Source organism: Vulpes lagopus, chromosome 8, assembly GCF_018345385.1.
Source record: "Vulpes lagopus strain Blue_001 chromosome 8, ASM1834538v1, whole genome shotgun sequence".
In the NCBI taxonomy this organism is placed as follows: domain Eukaryota; kingdom Metazoa; phylum Chordata; class Mammalia; order Carnivora; family Canidae; genus Vulpes; species Vulpes lagopus.
Window position 1 is genome coordinate 24,038,548 of NC_054831.1, and position 19,879 is coordinate 24,058,426.

Consider the following 19,879-nt stretch of genomic DNA (forward strand, 5'->3'; position numbering starts at 1 on the left):
TACATGCCATAAAAATTTTATAACAGTTTACTCATTTAGTGTATAAGCAAGGCTACCATGAAGCAATCATATCAATTACACTAGGCTACCACAAAGCAATCACACTGCTTCTTCAATGCATGGCTCATTATACCTGTAAAAAAATATGAATTTCTTTTTCACCTTCTCTTTTCATTTTTTACTTTGAGTGTTAGTAATACATATAATATCTACAGTGTTTTGTATCACATAAGATTGTTGATGTTGGTACTAACAAATAATTCACCTTGTAAACAGATAATGTAAACTTATGGTATTAATAAATACAGTATTCTAAATATATTTTCTCTTCCTTATGATTTTCTTCATAATATTTTCTTTTCTCTAGCTTACTTTATTATAAGAATACAATGTATAATATTTAAACATACAAAATATGTGTTAACTATGTTATTGATAAAGCTTTCCATGAACAATAGGTTATTGGTACTTAAGTTTTTGGAGTGTTAAAGTTATACGTGGATTTTGGCTGTAAGGCAAGGTCGGTGTTTTTAACCCCTACGTTGTTCAAAGGTCAACTCAATTTGTTACAGCAGCCAGGAGAGACTAAGACACATTGTGACCATAGCTTGATCCTCATGTCAACCCTAACAGGTAGGTCCTATTATACCCTGTGCAGAAATAAGCAAAACTCTCAGAGGTGGGTTAACATGCTCAAGACCCTTTATAGAAGCATTGGAAGCAGGATTTGAAGCTAAGTAAGTCTGACTTCAGAAATCATCTCTAGTACAACATGCAGGCTACCTACTAAATAACACAGTACAATATAAATGGATGCACAACTTTTAAGGGCAGCAAGTCTCTGCATGAAAGTCAGAGAGGAGACTAGATGCATCTTCCAAAGTGTCTATGTCTTTACTGGATATTGGTGAGGCTCTTGCAACCCTGGTTGTATGTAGTCCAACAATAACAATGGTTTTTGTCTGATCCCCTGGTAACAGCTGCCTAAATGGCCACATTGTGGCCAATTCTTGGCTCAGCAGAAAGGAGTTATGATCAATTGGCTGCATCTGTCATGAGAGGTGGGGGCTGGGGGTGGGGTGAGGGGCTGTGGGTGGAGCATGGCAGTCCTACCAGTCATTTGCCTGCCTGAACTAGATGACTTGCCTATGCTTGTATGGATAAGTACATTCCCCACAGTTCAGCAAACTGCTGTAAATGGAGAAATCATGAAGCTCCAGCCAGAATTTTCCCACCAACTGCAAAGGCACTGGAAAAATGCAACGGGTAGTATAACTGCTATGTTTGAACAAGTGCAATGCATGGATTTCGACGAACACACAGCTTCATTTGTGTCTCCCACCATCTTTTTAAACTCCATTCAGCGGGGATGATTTGTCCTACCCAGATAGAAAAGCTCCAGGTACACCTTCTAGTTGTTCAGAGATAACAGTTCTATAGGCACTTCAGTCCCAAACCCAGTTTCAATGTAGGCACTAGAATATCTAAACTCTTGTCACACTACAGAGGCTGAAATCTGACTCTGTTAAATCTTCCTCTTCCAGTCTGGGTCCAATTAGGAACAAGGGCCTTTTCTCACCTCTGGTTCTGCTCACCTTCCCCCACCTTGAGCAGCTCTTTCACTCCTGGCAGGAATCAAAGTTGAGGAGAGGGTACAGATAAAGGTGAGCTAGTCCAAACATCAGCTTCCTGACCTCTGGGCCTAGGAGGCATTTCCTGCTGACTTTTAAGGTAGTGTCTCTTGGGTTCTTCTGTGGTTTCCTGCTAGCCTCCTTTGTCCTGCAGCTCCCAGGCCTGGTTGCACAACCCCACCTCTTTGGGCTCCTCTTGCCCCCTCCAGGAAGCCTTATGTGTGGATCCTCAGACACCCCCGACTGGCTCTCTCCCCTGTGCGGCCCACACTGCACAAACTAGAGGGTCAGTCCATCCCTCCCCAGAACCTAAGTGGTTGGCCAGACACTCTCGCTCTCCAGAGTTCCTGGATAGAGTCAGACTCTAGTCCCACCTTCCCAGGGGCCCCAGGAAGCTCTGTACCCTAGGCCTGACTGACAATTCTCAACATGGTTCAGGATGATCTGCACTAGGATCATCTGGGAGCAGCTGTTAAAATGCTTAAATCTGTTGTCCTCCTTCCCCTCTCCTATTCACTGGATCAGCATCTGAAGGAAAAAACTTGGAAATCAACATTGGGGTTACCAGGTAAAATATATAATTCCAGATACACTAGAATTTCATATACAATGTGAATTTCTTTTTCTTTCTCTTTCTTTCTTTCTTTCTTTCTTTCTTTCTTTCTTTCTTTCTTTTTCTTCTTTCTTTCTTCCTTTTTGTGTGTGTATGTATCTCTCAGACATTGCATGGGGTCCACACAGATTAGAAACATATTTGTTCTTTACCTGAAATTCAAAATTAAGTGGGCAGCCTGTGTTTTTATTTGATAAATCTGGCAAACCTTAATCTGCACTGAACAAGCTCCCCGGGCTGCACACCAAAGTTAGAGATCTATTAGCCAGGACTGTGGTAAATAAAGTCACCAGGATTAGGTCACCCTGGGGGTGTCTGAGGTACCAGCCAGCCAGCAGTCCCTGGGTAACCTATGTCATCATGTGACATGTATCATTCTTTCCTTTTTGGATTTCTATAGATTCCTTATAGAGCACTGAAGTTTCTCTTCACACCTAAGCTCTCATGTCTGCCCAGTTCCAGGGGGGTGGTATTCCCATTGTAGCCTCTAGGAATGGTGCACTCTGGAGATGTGGCTGTGCACAGTAGCTCTGTCCAAACCCATCTTTCCCCTCCATCAGTTCAAGCATTTTGCGATCTGTTGTTACTGTAAAAGAGCTTTTTGCACACACACACACACACACACACACACACTAAATAATAATGCTGGGCAGTGAATGAGTATTTCACAAGAAATAGGGCTCAGTCATGTTAATAGGAGGGCTATAGACCCAGAAGGAAATGGATCTTCCTAGAGGTGAGCTGGGCTTTTGTCCAGATACTTTAGTAGAAAATGAGCAACAATTTAGTATGAGTTTTCCATTATCCCTACCTTCCCACAAGTGAGATTAGCAGTCATCCTCCTTTCTCCCAATCAGACCTAGGGCCCAGGCTCCTCCTCACCTCCACACCCCACCCCTAAACTGAGCAAAGGGGAAAGCCACCAGCATTTAGCAGTGGTGGGTGTAGCATGTCCAGGAGAGGAGAGAGCTGAGTCTAAAGGAAGAGCAAAGGGAAAGCCTGGAGTTTCTTGGTGGCAAGACTAGGGCCCAGTGACCCGGCATGCTTTGGTACTTTTACCCATGTGCCAATAGAGAAAAAAAAGTTATCCCTTCACCAGGCCTCTTCTGTTTGAGACAGATTACATATTATTCAGAACAGATGAGAATTGTACCTTCCCATGGCCACACAACAGGCCCTGGGTCAACCCTCAGAGTGGACACCTGGGTGCTGAGGAGCAGTTGCCTGCAGGGGTCTGTTGGACAAGCAAAGGAGTAAGTCATCTGTCCTGGAATTTCCCCTCTCAGGAAGTAGATGGAGCCATACCCTTGGTATGGTAAAGAGGGTCCATCACCCAAGTCACATGATCTTGTTTTGAGCTTCACAATGACTTTCTTCATGGACCCTATTATTCCTTTCCTGCAGATGATGAAAACCAAGGGAGCTAGGCTGTGGAGAGTAGACAATGTGGCCTGGAAAATGAACTGCGATCACTTTGGGAACTGAAATTAGTACAATTCATTTCCAAGCATTGGGCCTGGCCACTGGCCAGGAAGGCAGTACTGAGGATGCTTGAGTAGTGTCTACCCAAACCCATAGCCCTTTGTGACATCATCAGCCAGGGACTGACTATAAGAAGAGAGGCTCTGCCAACATCATTTCCCTCAATCCTGGCCTCCATCACCTCCTAGGCAAACATCAAAGCCAAGGGCCATGCTTCTGTTATCAATTCTGCTGCTCATGTCTCAAGCCAAGGGTGTACATGTTGGTATGTGGACTCCTCTCCCAGTGGCCAGAGCAGCTCTCCCAGGTGGGGCTGGGCATGATGGTGACCTTGCTCACATCACTTCCATCCAGTCAGTGGTGAGCATTACGGGCTAAGGGAAAGATTCAGTTGTTGAGCTCATTAATTAGCTAATTGGTCACTGAGAGGCTGGCCCAAAAGAGCACAAGAGCAGTAGCTTCAGGTTTTCCCAAATACTCCCCCAAAAGATTTCCCTTATTTCCCTTTCTTCTCCTCTCTTCCTGAGCCTAAAAGTTCAACCCATCTGACCTGAAGTTTCAGTTCTGAAATACTAACCTTTATTCTTGAATGAGTAATAGAGTGCCTAGAAGCAAGGGCCCAGAATGAGCTGAGCATTAGAACTCCAAATCAGGGGAAGAAGAGAATGGGGCTCAGGAAAATGACGGAGGTCTGGTGTACTACAGATACAGAGCAAAAGTCTAGCTGGGCACATTCACATGTATGCACACAGGAAGAAGGCCAGGGCCTTCTGTTCTCAATAGGCAGCCCCTCGTGATTCTCTGAGGAACCTCAGGTTCTCTAAGGTTCTCTGAACCTGATGGGTTCTCTCTCCCAGGTGTGGCTGAGATTGGAAGGAAACTGGGTTATTTCCCTGCTCTTATGGGTCAGGTAATTCCCCATGTTTAACTTCCATACCATCACAGTGGGTTCTCCACACTCAGCCTCATGCATGTGTGAGGAACTCTGAGCCTTATGAAAGTTGAAGATTTGTCCCAAGTCACACAGCAGGGTAGTAGAAGAGCGGGGATTTTGTACCTGTTTGACTCTAGGGCTCACATTTCCCTCTCTGCACACTACCCCATGAAAAGAACACAGCCTATTCACCTGCCCTCCCTCATTCTGGCCTTGGGCATTGGCTGAAATGTGAGTGGGTGGTAGTGCATGTTGTCGGGAAAGAATCAACAGAATGTGCCTCTCTCTGGTGTGGGCAATTGCAGTAGATTCTCACCCATTTTAGCATTGCCTCCATCACAGCTCAGGGGTTTTGTGCTCTACTATTAAGTTTACAGGAGTTTATACCTGTGATATCAGTTGTTCTTAAGACAAAGATGGAGAATGGGGCTCAGCTGCCAGCCTCATGGAGCCTTTGGTGCAAGATGATATGAGAAATTCTGACAGCTAATGTGGCTTGAGGATTTACTCTATGCCAAGCACTGTGTTGGACACTTCAATACCCACACTCTCATTTAATCTGTAAAAAAAAGTTCTATGCAAGGGAGGATAAGTAGCTTTCCCCAATGCTTACTGAAATCATTTAGTCAGTAAACAACAGAGCCAGGATTGGACTCAGGCTGTGGGGCCCCAGAGCCTGCCCTCTTAGAAAATGCCATACTCTGTGTCTCAGAGATGTCACACAATTGGTTCCCAAAGCTGTCATCCATCATTCAATCAAGCTTCAGGCTCATAATCACTCTTAGTATTGTGGCACATTGCCTCCCACATGCACAAGGCCAGCTTGTTAACATGACTGAAACCATAAGTTCATATATGATTGTTTTATCCTGACTTTTTAGCTCTAGGGAATGGCCCATTAGGACATTGACATCTACTGGGGTTGGGAGCATTATTTTGCCCAGCACTCCAGGGGTGGCTCTGGACAAGTGTTTTCCTGTGATTTATTTTAGACTATTGCAGAAACAAGCTCAGTGAAGTGATTTGCCTGAGATCATAATGCTGGAGAGGGGACAGAGCCAACACTTCTGACCCATGTCCCAGACTCTGTGCAACAAAATAGAGCATCTGTTGGCTTACTTGTGTTCCTATGGGTGCTTCAAGGGAAAGCGTCATCTCTAGAATGGATATAATGATAGCTACTTATAAGCCTCCATGGATATTGACTAAGTGTTGCTACTTTTCCCTTTTTTTTCTCTTTCATTCTACCAGAATGTGGTAAAAGACCCATTTTTGAGGGAGGATCTCAGTATTCCAGAATCATAGGGGGGATGGAGGCTGAGGTGGGTGAGTTCCCATGGCAGGTGAGTATTCAGGCAAGAAATGAACATTTCTGTGGTGGCGCAATCATCAACAAGTGGTGGATTGTCACTGCTGCTCACTGTTTAATTTCTGAAGAGCTACTGTAAGTATCAAGAGCCTATCCCTGTTGCCTCTGGCAGTGTTCACTCCCAGGACACCCCCCACACTCAGCAAGACCTGATTGCTAAGGGAAACCCTAGCCCTAGTCAGTCCTGAGTCAGACAGAAATGATTACCACCCAACCCTTCAGCCCTTTGTCCAATGCTTTATTTCAGTTCTCCTCTTCACAATGTATAAATTTGTTCATTTGTTCTTTTTTTTCTTAGTTGAGTTTCTCCATCAGCTCTGACTGTATGTTATAAAATATTTATATAGTTCCAAAAGCCTTTTGCCTCTCCTGCAAAATCTGACATTCTTCCCGGGGAAGAGGAGGCAGTGAGCCTGATGGTGGCATCTACTGTGCCCTACACATTGCCTCCAAGGACCAATAACTATGGTTTCCCCAAAGGTCACATACTATCCTCTTCAGGAACATTTGTGGTTTGGTAGAGTCAAAGTCTTGGTCCATCCACACCTTCTAGGACATGTAAGTCCTTCTAGGAGGAAATTCTGTTAATTCTGGAAGTCTGGGATCCTAGGCTATCTGACACTCTATTTACTTGCTCCTTGCAGAGTTGTCTCTGCACTCCAGGAGACTGGTTGTAAATCTAGCATTTACTGGTTACTAATCATGAGTCAGTTACCTGCTAAGAAATAACCTTCATTAACTTATTTATATATCAACCCTGAAGAAGGCAGATGAATAATCCCCATTTTAATTCATTCAATCTTACAACAATCCTCTGAGGCAGGTAGAATGAACAATCCTATTTTATAGAGAGGGAAATAGGCCCAATGACTCACCCACAGTGCACACATAGTAAACAGAAATAGGATTTAAATCCAGGCCCCAGTGCTTATGCTTTCTGTGATACCTGCTAAGATTGTTGGAAGAAAGTTGGAAAGTTTCTTAAGAAAGTTGGAAGATTAAAATAAAAAAAAAGAAAAGAAAGAAAGTTGGAAGATACACAGAAAGTCTGACCTTTAAAAGTTAATAACAAAAAAAAAAAAAGCAGTGGAAAATTTCACCATGACATAACCAAGGAGACTTGTTGCATATGCTTCCATGATATACTTAAGGATTGGCTATTAGGAAGTTTCTGGCCATTCTCCCTGGAGGGAATGCCTAAATAATTATTAAAAATTCTTTCTGCTTAATCAGTGGTAGGTCTAGATTAAATTCTGTGCCTGGGTCTCTAAGTTGCTGGTAGACAAATCAATGTACTAACACCTTAACTATCTGAAGCAAGTTTGATTTATGCCAAGTGGTCTCTTGTGTATTCTTTGGAGTCCCCAAAGTTGAGTACTTCCTCTGTAGCATTAGCCAGGAGTATCTCATTCACATCTCCAAGACTGCTGGAGCAGCAATGTGGCCGTGGTCTGCCCCTCCTGGAGTTCACTTCCCTCGACCTCTTTAAAATTCTTACATTAATAAATAAATAAATAAATAAATAAATAAATAAATAAATAAATCCTTACATCTTCTGAGCAACAGCTCCAGTAGGACAAGTTCTAAAGGCTCCTAGAACTATATGGGATTTAGGTTTTTTGGGCAGAGTAAATTCTGTGTGCTTCATGACTCCTCTTCGCCTTCTACTTCCCTCTCTCTGGTTCTACGCCACAGCCCAACAGACTTGAGTGTTGTGTTGGGAAGCAATGACTTAAGCAGCCCATCCCTGGATATAAAGGAGGTTACCAGCATAGTTCTTCACAAGGACTTTCAAAAAGTCAACATGGACAATGATATTGCCTTGCTGCTGTTGGCCTCGCCTATCACATTCAATGGACAGATGGAGCCTATCTGCATACCCAGGAAGCCCACCCCCTCCACATGGCACAAATGCTGGGTGGCAGGATGGGGTCAGACCAATAGTGGTACGTGACTGTTCAGCATCTCCTGAGAGCTTCTGAGGGAGGAGCCATATCACGGGCATCTGAGGTTGGGCCCGTAAATCTAAGGATGTGGTCAGGAACATGAAAGGAGAGAGGGCTAAGGGGAAAGGAGAAAAAGACTTGCATTGGAGCAAATCCCTGCATACCTGAGGCTCACAGAGGCCAAATCTCAGCCCCTTCCCAGTGCCAAGGAAGCATCTCCTCGAAGCCCCAGGCTGAGATGCCAGGTCCAAGCCATTCGCCAGGTGTGGTCATATTCAGCCAGCACAGAGAAGTCTTGTTTGCTTGTTTAACTGAATCTAAACTCCTCATTTTGCCAGGGGCCCCCTTCCTTTTTATTCTCTCACATCTCCCTTGGTTCACACCTTGATGTTTCCCACCTGGCTCCTACAGGCATTCTAGATACCTGTCCTGGCCTAGACTTCTGATGGTCCTGGAGTGTGGCCCAGCCATTCTTAGAAATGAATGTGTTGTTACTTGTTGTTACATTGTTACTTGGCCAAAATAGGAGGAACTATGTGAGGGCAAAAAGGGATTATGAAAGCCCCATTGGACTTCCCCCAATGAAAATAGGTAGGGGAAGAGATGGGAACAGCATAGCACTGCCTCAGGACTGAACAAGACTCTAGGTACAATAGGGAACTTTGCAACCAGCTGGGGCCTGGAAGATGGTAGGAATTTCAGGGGTTTAGTAACCAGAGAAAAACTAAAGTAAGACTGTTTCTAGGCTACTACTGGAGAATTAGAAGTAAAGAGGAGGCAGATGGGTATCTGTAAGATTAAAAGTACTTAATAAGAAGAAGAATTTGAAAATCTGTGTGGTCTGAGTTAACAAGACAGAAAAAAGTTCAGACAAATTCCTGGAAGCTGGAGTCCAGAAAGGGCTGTGGCAAATCTCCTATAAAGACTCTTAGTCAACCTGTCCTTGCCTGGAGGACCTGAAAGCCTTTTTCCTGGGAGCACAAACCTACTTTAAGCAGCCTTGTGCTAAGGAAGTATCATACTCACATACTAAAAAGTAGCAATAGGTATATAGGCTGAAGAGGCAGGATTATACTGAAAAATGATCAATAGCCAGCTCCAAGAAGTCAAGTCTGTAGGGTCGGTTGGAGTCAAGCAGGAAGCCTGCTTGGAAGCAGGAATATAATTTTGAATAAGAAGAATAATTCAAGTAGGTGAGGAATTCTTTAGAAAAGTCTGAGATGACAGAATGAGTGAATAACATAGAATTATTGGAAGGAAGTGGAGAGTGGAGGATGTAGAGAAAGATAAGCAAGTGGCTGGTGGGATGCAGGGATGCACAGGGTGATCTAGTTGCACTGGGACTGTTATCTAGTGACTTTTATAATGTGCTTTCTTTGTGGGCTAGATGACAAATACTCTATGAAAACTGAGCTGATGAAAGTGCCAATGATCATCACGGATTGGGAGAAATGTTTAAAGGCGTTTCCAAAACTTACCAAGAATATGCTGTGTGCTGGATATGAGAATGAGAGCTTTGATGCTTGCCAGGTAACTAAGGAGTATTCCCACCCTCACCTACAGGCTCCTATCATCTCAGGGCTCCAATGCAAGGGTATCTTCTTTCCACTGAGAATAGACAACAAGAGTCTATTGTTGAGAGCCCTGGGAATCAGAGCTCCACCGTGGGAATGGGGACATGAATTGAGGAGTACTCATTGTCAGATCCTTGGAATGTTAATGCATAGCCATGAGTCATTATATAGCAACCCTGTGTAAATATTTCTATTCTTCTCTTGATATACTACATAAATAGGGCTCCAAGACTTTTCCATTTCTTGAAGTTCTTTTTTTAAAGATTTTATTTATTAATGAAAGACACAGAGAGAGAGAGAGAGATGCAGAGACACAGGCAGAGGGAGAAGCAGGCTCCATGCATGGAGCCTGACATGGGACTCGATCCCGGGTCTCCAGGATCATGCCCTTGGCCGAAGGCGGCACTAAACTGCTGAGCCACCCGGGCTGCTCTCTTGGAGTTCTTTGAAAACAAAAAGCCAAGCAGAATTTGAGATTCATACAAGGAATCATTTTATTTCATTAACTGTTGAGCACATTAAGCCCTGAGGAATCCAACCATGAATGAGATAGTTTCTCACCAAAAAGAGTCTACAATCTCCTGGGCAGGCAGTTGAGTAAAGATCTGTAATATTTTGGAAAATACATGTGGATTTCACTCAACTAAAGACTGGTATCTTAGTTTTAATGTAATGAACACAACCATTTAAAAAGAAAAACAGTTTTGATTGATGCTCAAAAAAAATATGAAAAATCCTCAGAAATTAACTTTCTATGGCTCTAAGGATGAACTATGCATTCTGTCTTTACTTTCTTCTTCTTGGGAGATGCACTGTTCATCATCACTTTGATGAGTTCCACTTAATCCTACTCATTTTCTGAGTAATGAATCTCATCACTGGTGTAAAACTATGAATGCAGATGTTAAACATTGTGTAGAGTGAAAATGCTGTTTCATGGATGGGGAGAGTATTTACCTACAGACTTATCTATTATTGTTTAATGTTAGGAAATGGTAAAAAAAAAAAAAGGAAATGGTAGCTTTCCCTGCCAGACTGTGAGATAAGGTCTAGGGAGAGAGTTGCTGAGAATAGGGGTTGAGGGAATCAAAGGAGAAGAAAATGAAGAAGAGGCCTGAGGTAAGAAAGAATGGACTCCTGCAGCAATGACACTGTTTAGGAGTCTCTCATGTGGTGAATACTGTGAGGACCAAAGAGAGAAATGATATCAATATCATATTAACCTTGTGTTTTCTTCACATTCTGGACAATTTAAAACATTACAAGACAAAAAAGAGAATCAGGAGTTCTGGTTCTGGACAAGATGGAACATATTATGCTAATCCCTCCCACTAAGTACAGCTAAAAGTACTGGACATTATATTGTAAAAACAAAAATAAAGGCTCTGAAAGATAGAGATGCATATTGCATATCCTAATGCTTAAGGAATGACCCAACAGTGAGTTCCTTGGGTTTTCTTTTTGCCTCTTATATATTCTAGACTGGATGTTAGACAAGACTGCAACCCAGAATGCCAATATGCACAGAGGAAAACTAACAAAATAAGAAAGACTTCCTTCTCTCTGAACTAGGAAAAGAGCAACCTAGCAAGGCAGAAACTTTTTGACAATAAATATTAAATATTGTATTCCAATAAATACCAAGAAAAAATTGATGGTCCGCCCTACCCCATCAACTAAGGTCAAGTGGACAACCTTGACTTCCTTCTACTGCCCACCATGGTAGTTACAGAAGAAGCTAAGTGGAGAACCAGAAGTTTAGCTACCATCTAGTAGTAACCAGCCATCCTCTGCCCCCCCCCTTGATGCCAGTGGAGGCCACCTGAGAAACTTGGGCTTCCATCCCAACGAGGTATCCCACTCAGGTATAACTGGGCACTCCTGCTTCTCACCTAGGTGTCATCACTGGCCTGAGGGAGGAATCCAGGCTTCCACCCCAATCCAATGGTAGAGTTGCTATCCCCCACTCCAGTTTCAAAGAAACCTGTTAAAGGTGAAGATTTAAATGAGAACCAGTCTTATAACCTAATACTCAAGGCAAAACTCTAGGCAAGATCTGTCATAGCTAGAATAGAGAGTTGGATTTAACTTATTGATAAACATAGGATAAGGCAAATCAGGAAAACTAAAGCCAAAAGTCAGAGTAAAGAATTTTTTTAAAAGAAAATTGAGAACCATTAATTCCTAGAATAAATCCAATTAAAACTTGACTCAAGGAGTACCTGGGTAGTTCAGTCAGTTAAGCTCAGGTCATGATCTCAGGGTCCTGGGATGGAGGTCTGCAACGAGCTCCCCCCTCAACAGGGAGCCTGCTTCCCCCTCTCCCTCTGCCCCTTCCCCTGCTCATGCTCTCTCTCAAATAAATAAAATAAAAATAAAAACTCAAAATGTACGATGAACTTAAATATAAAAGCATAAAAACTTTCAGAAAAAAAAACACAGGAAATCCGTGAGACATAGAGTGACATCAAAGATACAATTCATAAAAGTAAATATTGATAAACCGGACTTCTTCAAAGTTGAAAACTTTTGCCCTCTGAAAGACCCTATTAAGAGTGTTACCAAATCCAAGTTCAGCTGCCCAGTCGCTTGAAAGGCCATTACTCAAGAGATGAGTTGTTTGGGTTTTTTTAAGATTTTATTTATTTATTCATGAGAGACAGAGAGAGAGAGAGACAGAGACATGGGCAGAGGGAGAAGTAGGCTCCCTGCAAGGATCTTGCAGCACTCTATCCCAGGACCCCAGGATCACACCCCGAACCAAAGGCTGACGCTCAATCACTGAGCCACCAAGATGCCAAAGAGATGAGTTTTTGATTGGAAAAAAAATTGTGCTTTATTCAGGGGGCCAGCAACCCAAGATGATGTCTTGACCAAAAGCCAACTCTGGAATTTCTGTGTGGCCCAAGGGTTTTAAAGGGGTTTAGGATGGCTAATCAGCAAAGGAAGTTCAGTGGTCGACAATGTTTCTTGATCACATGGTAGCTATAAACAATGCAAGGGGATCTGGTACTGGAAATATTCTGTTCTTTCTGCAAAGGAGGGCCAGGTCGACAGATGCGCAGAGGGAGGTCAGTAAAATCACCTGTGTGACCTAAAAACACACAAACAAACTAAAAAACAAAAAAGAAAAACAAAAACCATTGTGCTAAAAAAAAAAAAAAAGTGTTAGCTACTCAGAAAGCCAAGGAAGCTTCACACAGACTTCCTAGCTTCAGTGGCCTAGAAAAGTTCTGGTCCTTCAATCCTTAAGGCCCATGATCTGCATACCTAAGGAAAGTAAATTCATTGTGTTACAGATCAAGGGACTTAGGTTAACAAGCAAGGAGTGTGCTAACTTGAAGCAAGTCAACCTTTAAGACTGGTTGAAATGTTGCTGCAAGAGGATGAAAACAAAGCCACAGATTAGGAGATGATATCCAACAAAGAAATTACCTAGAATATATAGAGAACTCTCAGACTCAACAGTAGAAAAAAACTATCTAATTAGAAAATGGGCAAGAGACATGGACAGACATTTCACTAAACAAGATATACGGATGGCAAATAAGAACATGAAAAGAGGTACAGCCACTTAGGAAAACTGTGTGGTTCCTTGAATAGTTAAAAATAGAGCTACCTGATGACCCAGCAATTGCACTACTCGGGATTTACCCCAAAGATACAGTTGCAGTGAAAAGCCAAGACACCTGAACCCCAATGTTTATAGCAGCAATGTCCACAATAGCCAAACTGTGGAAGGAGCCTCGGTGTCCATTGAAAGATGAATGGATAAAGATGTGGTATATACCAATATACCACATCTTTATCCAATTATATATATATATATATATATATATATATATATATATATATATATATAATGTAATATTACTCAACCATTAGAAATGATGAATACCCACCATTTGCTTCGATGTGGATGGAACTGGAGGGTATTATGCTGAGTGAAGTAAGTCAATCAGAGAAAGACAATTCTATAGTTTCACTCATATGGAGAAGATAAAGAATAGTGAAAGGGATAGGGGAAAAGAGAGAAAATGAGTGGGAAAAATTAGAGAGGGTGACAAAACATGAGAGACTCTTAACTCTGGGAAATGAACAAGAGGTAGTGGAAGGGGAGGTGGGCGGGGGGATGGGGTGACTGGGTGATGGACACTGAGGGGGGCACTTGATGGGATGAGCACTGGGTGTTATATTATAATATATGTTGGCAAATCGAACTCCAATAAAATATGTATTTATATTTATATATTTTATATATTTTAGGGAAAAAAAAGAAATGAAAAGAAGTTCAATGTCATTAGCCATTAAGAAAATGCAAACTAAAGCTACAAATGAGGTATCACTCCATATCTCTCAGGATGGCTAAAAAAAAAAATAGTGATGTCACCAAATGATGGCAAAAATGCAGAGGAACTGGAGCACTCATACATTGCTAATGAGAATTTAAAATAGTTCAAACAATTTGGAAAACAGTTTGGCAGTTTCTTAAAAAACTGAACACTCTCCTGCCATACAACCCAGCAAATGCCACTCCTAGGCACTTATTCCAGATAAATGAAGGTTTATGTTTACATTAAAACTTGTGCAGGAATGTTACAGCACTCATAATAACCAAGAATCGAAAACAAATATCTTTAAAGATGTAGATGTTTAACCATCTATGGTACATCAATGCCATGCAATACCACTCAGCTGTGACAAAAACAAACTATTCATATGTGCAACAATGTGGATGGATCTCCTAAGACTCACACTGTGTGAAACAAGCCAATCCCCAGAGGTCCTACACTGAATGATCCCATTTACATAACGTTCTAGAAATGACAAAATTATAGACATGGAGAATGGATTAGTGGCTGCCAGGGATTGAGGAAGTGTTGCAGGTAGGAGGGGATAGGGTGGTAGCACAAAAAGGGGTAACAAGGGATCTCTGGATCAATGCCAACATCCTGGTTGTGCTATTGTACTATAGTTTTGCAAGATGTTATTATTATAGGAAACATGGGATCTCTTTATATTCTTTATATTGCATATAAATCTACAGTGATATCAAAATTAAATAATGAAGAGAAGACAAAACTTCCCAATAATAGTAGTTCCAGAAAGATCTCAGATCATAGCCATGCCACAGACTCAGAGAGCAACCATTTCATACTGAAACAAGAGGCAAAGGGCTCCAATATCAATAAAAAAGGGAAGGGACGCCTGAGTGTTGAGCATCTGCTTTAGGCTCAGGGCGTGATCCCGGGGTCCTGGAATGGAGTCTTACATCAGGCTCCCTGTGAGGAGCCTGCTTCTCCCTCTGCTTGTGTCTCTGCCTCTCTCTGTGTCTCTCATGAATAAATAAAATCTTTAAAAAAAAAAAGAAATGGGGAAAAAACATTTGATAGATAAGATTGGAAAGAGAGGTTGGTCATAGAGAATGTGGGAAAAAATTGCGAAGGCCTGAAACAGCATCATGTGCTTAGGGAATTTCCAATATTTCAGAAGCCAGAAGTAATAAAAGAGGAGTCTGGAGAGGTGGACAGAGCAAAAATCACCTAGGGAGGTGTGTACCAGGCATAGAAGACTTGCTATTCTCCTAGGTTGTCACTCCAACTGCTCACCCAAGAATATAAGAATCAGGGTCCATGGGCGTTCCAACCTGACCATTTCAATCTCTGATTTAACACCATCCCACGTTCAAATGGGCAAAGTCAATTATGACAAAATTTGAAATAATCAAGTGTCATCCTTGATGACATTTTCTGTACCTTTGCTTCTGTGGCTGGATCTACCATCTGGAGTCTAGGAGTTTTGCTTCAATACCTCTCCAATCAAAATGTACTTTATTTTTTTTTTTTCAAAATGTACTTTAGTCAAAGCTTCTAAATTTAATTATCTATTATTTAAGAGTATTATAAATGAATGTGTTATCATTTTAGGCCTTGTTTTTAAAACTGTGGAGTGAAAAGCTTTGCTCTCTGTTTAGAGAGCTTTCTCTTGTTATCAATAAGCTGACGGTGATGCAATCGAGGAAATTTTTCCGAAATTATACGATATTATCATCACTTAAAAACAGATAAACCAGGAAGACTGTCCCCTAGAATTTAAAAATAATTGCCTTTAAAAATAAAATCATACTTTTAAATTTAGCAAACTTTTAAAAATCATGTCATCACATAATTCAGGGAAGTGATAATTTTATAATGAAAACATTAAAATATGTTCAAAATAATAGCAATAAGATGATTCTATACTTAAAATGCAAATCAAAATTAAATGTTAAAATGGAAAACAAAAAAATAAATAAATAAAATAAAATGGAAAACAACCAGGTTTTTTATGTACTTTTCCCAACACTTTTCCTCTTTGTAATACCTTTACTAAGGTTATACTATGAAACAAAAAAAGCTCAATTAAAAGATAATTTTTAAATGGCATAGTAAAATCAAACATATCCCCAGCTAGTAATGCAATACTTTTGGGAACGACTAGCAATTTTCTGGAGCAAGTCATCGCAATGAACTATTTTCTTAGCTGTCTTCTCCGCTCCAGCAGAAATGTTGTCTTATTTGTGTGTAAATTCCCAGTGCTTGGTGCAATGCTGGGCACATGAAAAATGCTCAACAGATCTTTGTCAAGTAGATGAACATTCCAAGGAAGCCAGCAACTATCTGCCCATAAAGTATCCCTAATGGAGAGGACACCTGAATGAGGTCCTCAAGGAGGCTAAGAGTCTGCAGGTGGAGAGGAGGTTAAGAGTGGGCAGTTGGTTGGGCTGCCAGGAAGTCTGGTTATGGGACTGCGAAGATGACTTGATTTAGACTTGAGCTGCTTTTTTTTTTTTCTAATGACTTTATTTTTTTAGAGTTTTAGGTTCACAGCAAATTTGAAAGTAAGATATTGGGATTTCCCATGCACCCCGTTTCCACATACCTAACCTCTTCCTCTATCAACATCCCTCACCAGAGGGGTACATTTGTTACAACTGATGAACCTACACTATCATGTCACTATCATTCAAAGATTACAGTTTACTTTAGGGTTCATTTATGGTGTTATATATCCTATACGTTAAGATAAAAGTATAATTACACATAGCCATCGTTATAGTATCATATAGAATAGTTTCACTGCCCTGGGTTATCTTGAGCTCATCATCCCTGCTGCTTTCACAGAAGTCTTATTTCACTCCACAGAAACTTTGACTTTTAGGATCAAAGACTTTATTTTTTTTTTTAAGATTTTTTTCAAAGATTTTATTTATTTGTTCATGAGACACACAGAGAGAAAGAGAGAGAGGCAGAGACACAGGCAGAGAGAGAAGCAGGCTCCACTCAGGGAACCCAATGTGGGACTGGATCCCGGGACTCCAGGATCACACCCTGGAGTTTAGCAGGCGCTAAACCACTATCTAAGGCAAGACCCTATTTTGAGGCAATGCTTGCTTTTTCTTTCCAAAAGGAAGAAAAAAATTAAGTTTATGCATAAAAGGACACGTATTTACAGATGTCCTTCTTGGTCCTAGCAGTCTGTGAGGAGAATCCTATTTCCTAAATATATAAGCAATATTTGTAATACATAAGGGCAAAACAACAATATTAATACATTTCTAGGGCATTTACTACATAGCATTTACCCTGTGCCTGGTGATTTATAGATTCTTAAAATTTCATCCTCCAACTCTCTTGGGAGGTACTCCCAAGGTATTATTTCCATTTGAACTATATGGAAACTGAAGCTTAATAGAGTTATTTGCCGAGGGACAGTTCTCTCCTTGTTGTGTAAGAAAATAATAAATAATCAAGGCAACAGATTAATAAGATTTTTAATAACATCCATTCCTTCATAAAATGAAGAAAGTTGTAAAAACAAAATTTATGGAAGGAGTTATTGGTGTGGAAATCCTGTTGATATAGTTCTTCCCCAATAACGGAAACAAAACTTAGCACAAAGAAAAACACACACAAAAAACCAGACAAGTGTTAAAGGCAACATTTTATACTGAAAATGGCAATTTTTGTTTTGGCCCATATTTACTGGGTGTCCCTCAGGCCACAATCTCTTTGCTCTGTATATCCCTCTGCTTGGCGATGTGTCCCTCAGCCAACCCAAACTCCATTTGAACATATTTATTCATTGTTTCTCGCTACACTTTATCCCTGTTATCCACACCCTATGACCTTGGAACTAATCCCCATCATTTATATCCAAAGTCATCCCTGGTTCAGATTTTTATCATTTTCATGTCCTCATCTTAGTCCCTCTATTTCCTGTCTGATTCCCCTCCATCAGCCCCCACACTCTTCCTGTCAAATTCCTATTCATCCTTCAAACTAAATGCTTTGAAGTCTATCCTGATATACCTTCCCTCAACTGAATCAATTTACTCCCTGCTTTGTACTCCACCCATATTGTGTGCATACTCTGTCCCATCAAACACAACTGATTCTTTTTGTTTAACATTTTTATCTCTTCCAGTAGAACATAAGGTCTTGTATCCCAAAGGCCGGATAATTTTTCCCTCAGATTTGTTAAATGGGAATGATCAAACCTCTTCTGACCTTCAGTTTTAGAATTATAAAATGGGAATCAAAATAACTACCTCACAGAGATGTGACGGAGCACAATTGATGAGAAACAGAAGTCCAGGGGCTAGCACTATGCCTCACGTATCATGTCCAGGAAATATTAATCCTCCTCCTCCTATTAGAACTCAGTATAATATTCTATTAATTCTAGCCACCCGTTTATGATCTTGGAAAAGGAGGCTATCTTTCTGCTGCAGAAAAGCCTCCTAAAACCACTCAGCAACTTCCATGAAAAGCAAGTAGCAAGGTGAAAAGAACGTGTGCCTTAGTTTAGCATCAGGAAGTCCTGATTCCAACTTAGTCTGGCCTACTGTGTAGCCCTGATCAAGCGATTAAGCATTCTTATGCCTCGGTTCGCATGTATAGAAATGGGTAAAAGGAAGCCATATATATGCATGGTACATGGTAGGGACTTGGTATATATTTTCTATATATGTAATGATGTGAGTCATAGGCACATGTGAGTCCACCCCATAGGAATCATGCATTCAGAAAAGCTTTAGCTCACTTATGCCTTGCAGACACCCACACCAAAGAATAAAAAAGGGACATCATTCTCCTTCATGCCTCTGGAAGAACACCAAAGAAGACTCAATGCATATCTACAACTCTAACAATATTTCTCATATTCTGCTTTCATTCCTTTCTTTTACAGCCCTTTACAGAGCTTCTAATTTGATAAGGTCCACAAAACTAGTTCTCACTCCTCTTGGTCTGTGCAGCATTTACTCTGTCCTCCAGCTCACCTTTCACTGTGCTGCATGCAGTGATTTTCTTACCAATTCTCTCTCTCTCTCTCCTCTCTCTTCAGTTTTGTCCTCTCCACTGTCTATAACTCCTGGAACAAGCCTGACAGCAGCATGCTGCTCCTGTGGACAAAGGAGAGGGGTGGGCATTGGTCAGCAATGACATCTCCTTTGGCAGCCTGGAGCAGGGGAGATCAGTGCATTCCCTAATTCATGAGCTATTCTTTGCCTCAAATGAACAGTCTAGAATGGGACTCACTATTGAACTGTGTTCTCTGTCCACAGGGTGACAGCGGGGGGCCTCTGGCCTGCACCACAGAGTCTGACAAGACCTGGTACCTGGTGGGCATTATCAGCTGGGGCAAGAGCTGTGGAAGGAAGAACACGCCAGGGATATACACTTTGTTAGAAAAGTACACCCTTTGGATCAAGAAGGTGACTGAGATGGAGGGAAGACCTTTTAATGCTGAGGAAATGAGAGGTTCTCCCAATAGGAAACAAATGAGGTCCCATGCAGCAGAATTTCCAGAGCCAGGAAGCCACAGATTCTGGCTTCTGATTTCACTTCTGCCCTACATGTTACTCTGGGCCATTTTCTACTGATAATAAAGCAGATGCTATTCCTTAACCAATGAAAGTGTGTGAAAATGTGCTACCAGCAGACAGACTGGCTACAGATTAGATCTAAGGACCAGGAACTGAGGGTGATAATAGAAAGTGGGACCAGAAATTCAGGCTGGAGCCCTGGCTGGGGGACTAGGCTTTGGGTCCCTGCATTAGTCAGGACTCTTTCCACTGCAAGTCAGTTATCTATCTCAAACCATCTAAAACCAAAAACAGTTATTTGTAGATGTAGACCTACAAAACACAAAAACACCAGGAGTGGTTTTTGGCTTCAGGCATGGCTGAATTTAGAGGCTCAACAGATATTGACAGAAACTATTTTTTATTTATAGCTATCACCCTCAAAAAGCGCTTCCAAGTGGTGGCCATAATGACTAGTAGTAG

At 41.4% G+C, this 19,879-nt stretch overlaps 1 protein-coding gene across 1 annotated transcript; it reads left to right on the forward strand.

The window, feature by feature from the left end:
* The first annotated feature begins 586 nt into the window (after positions 1–586).
* PRSS55 (serine protease 55) lies at positions 587–19,503 on the forward strand. Its single transcript, XM_041768286.1, has 5 exons — positions 587–633; positions 5,912–6,104; positions 7,725–7,975; positions 9,363–9,505; positions 19,157–19,503. Exons 1-5 carry the CDS (start codon positions 618–620, stop codon positions 19,472–19,474), a joined length of 921 nt encoding a protein of 306 aa, XP_041624220.1. The 5' UTR covers positions 587–617; the 3' UTR covers positions 19,475–19,503.
* Positions 19,504–19,879: the final 376 nt, after the last annotated feature.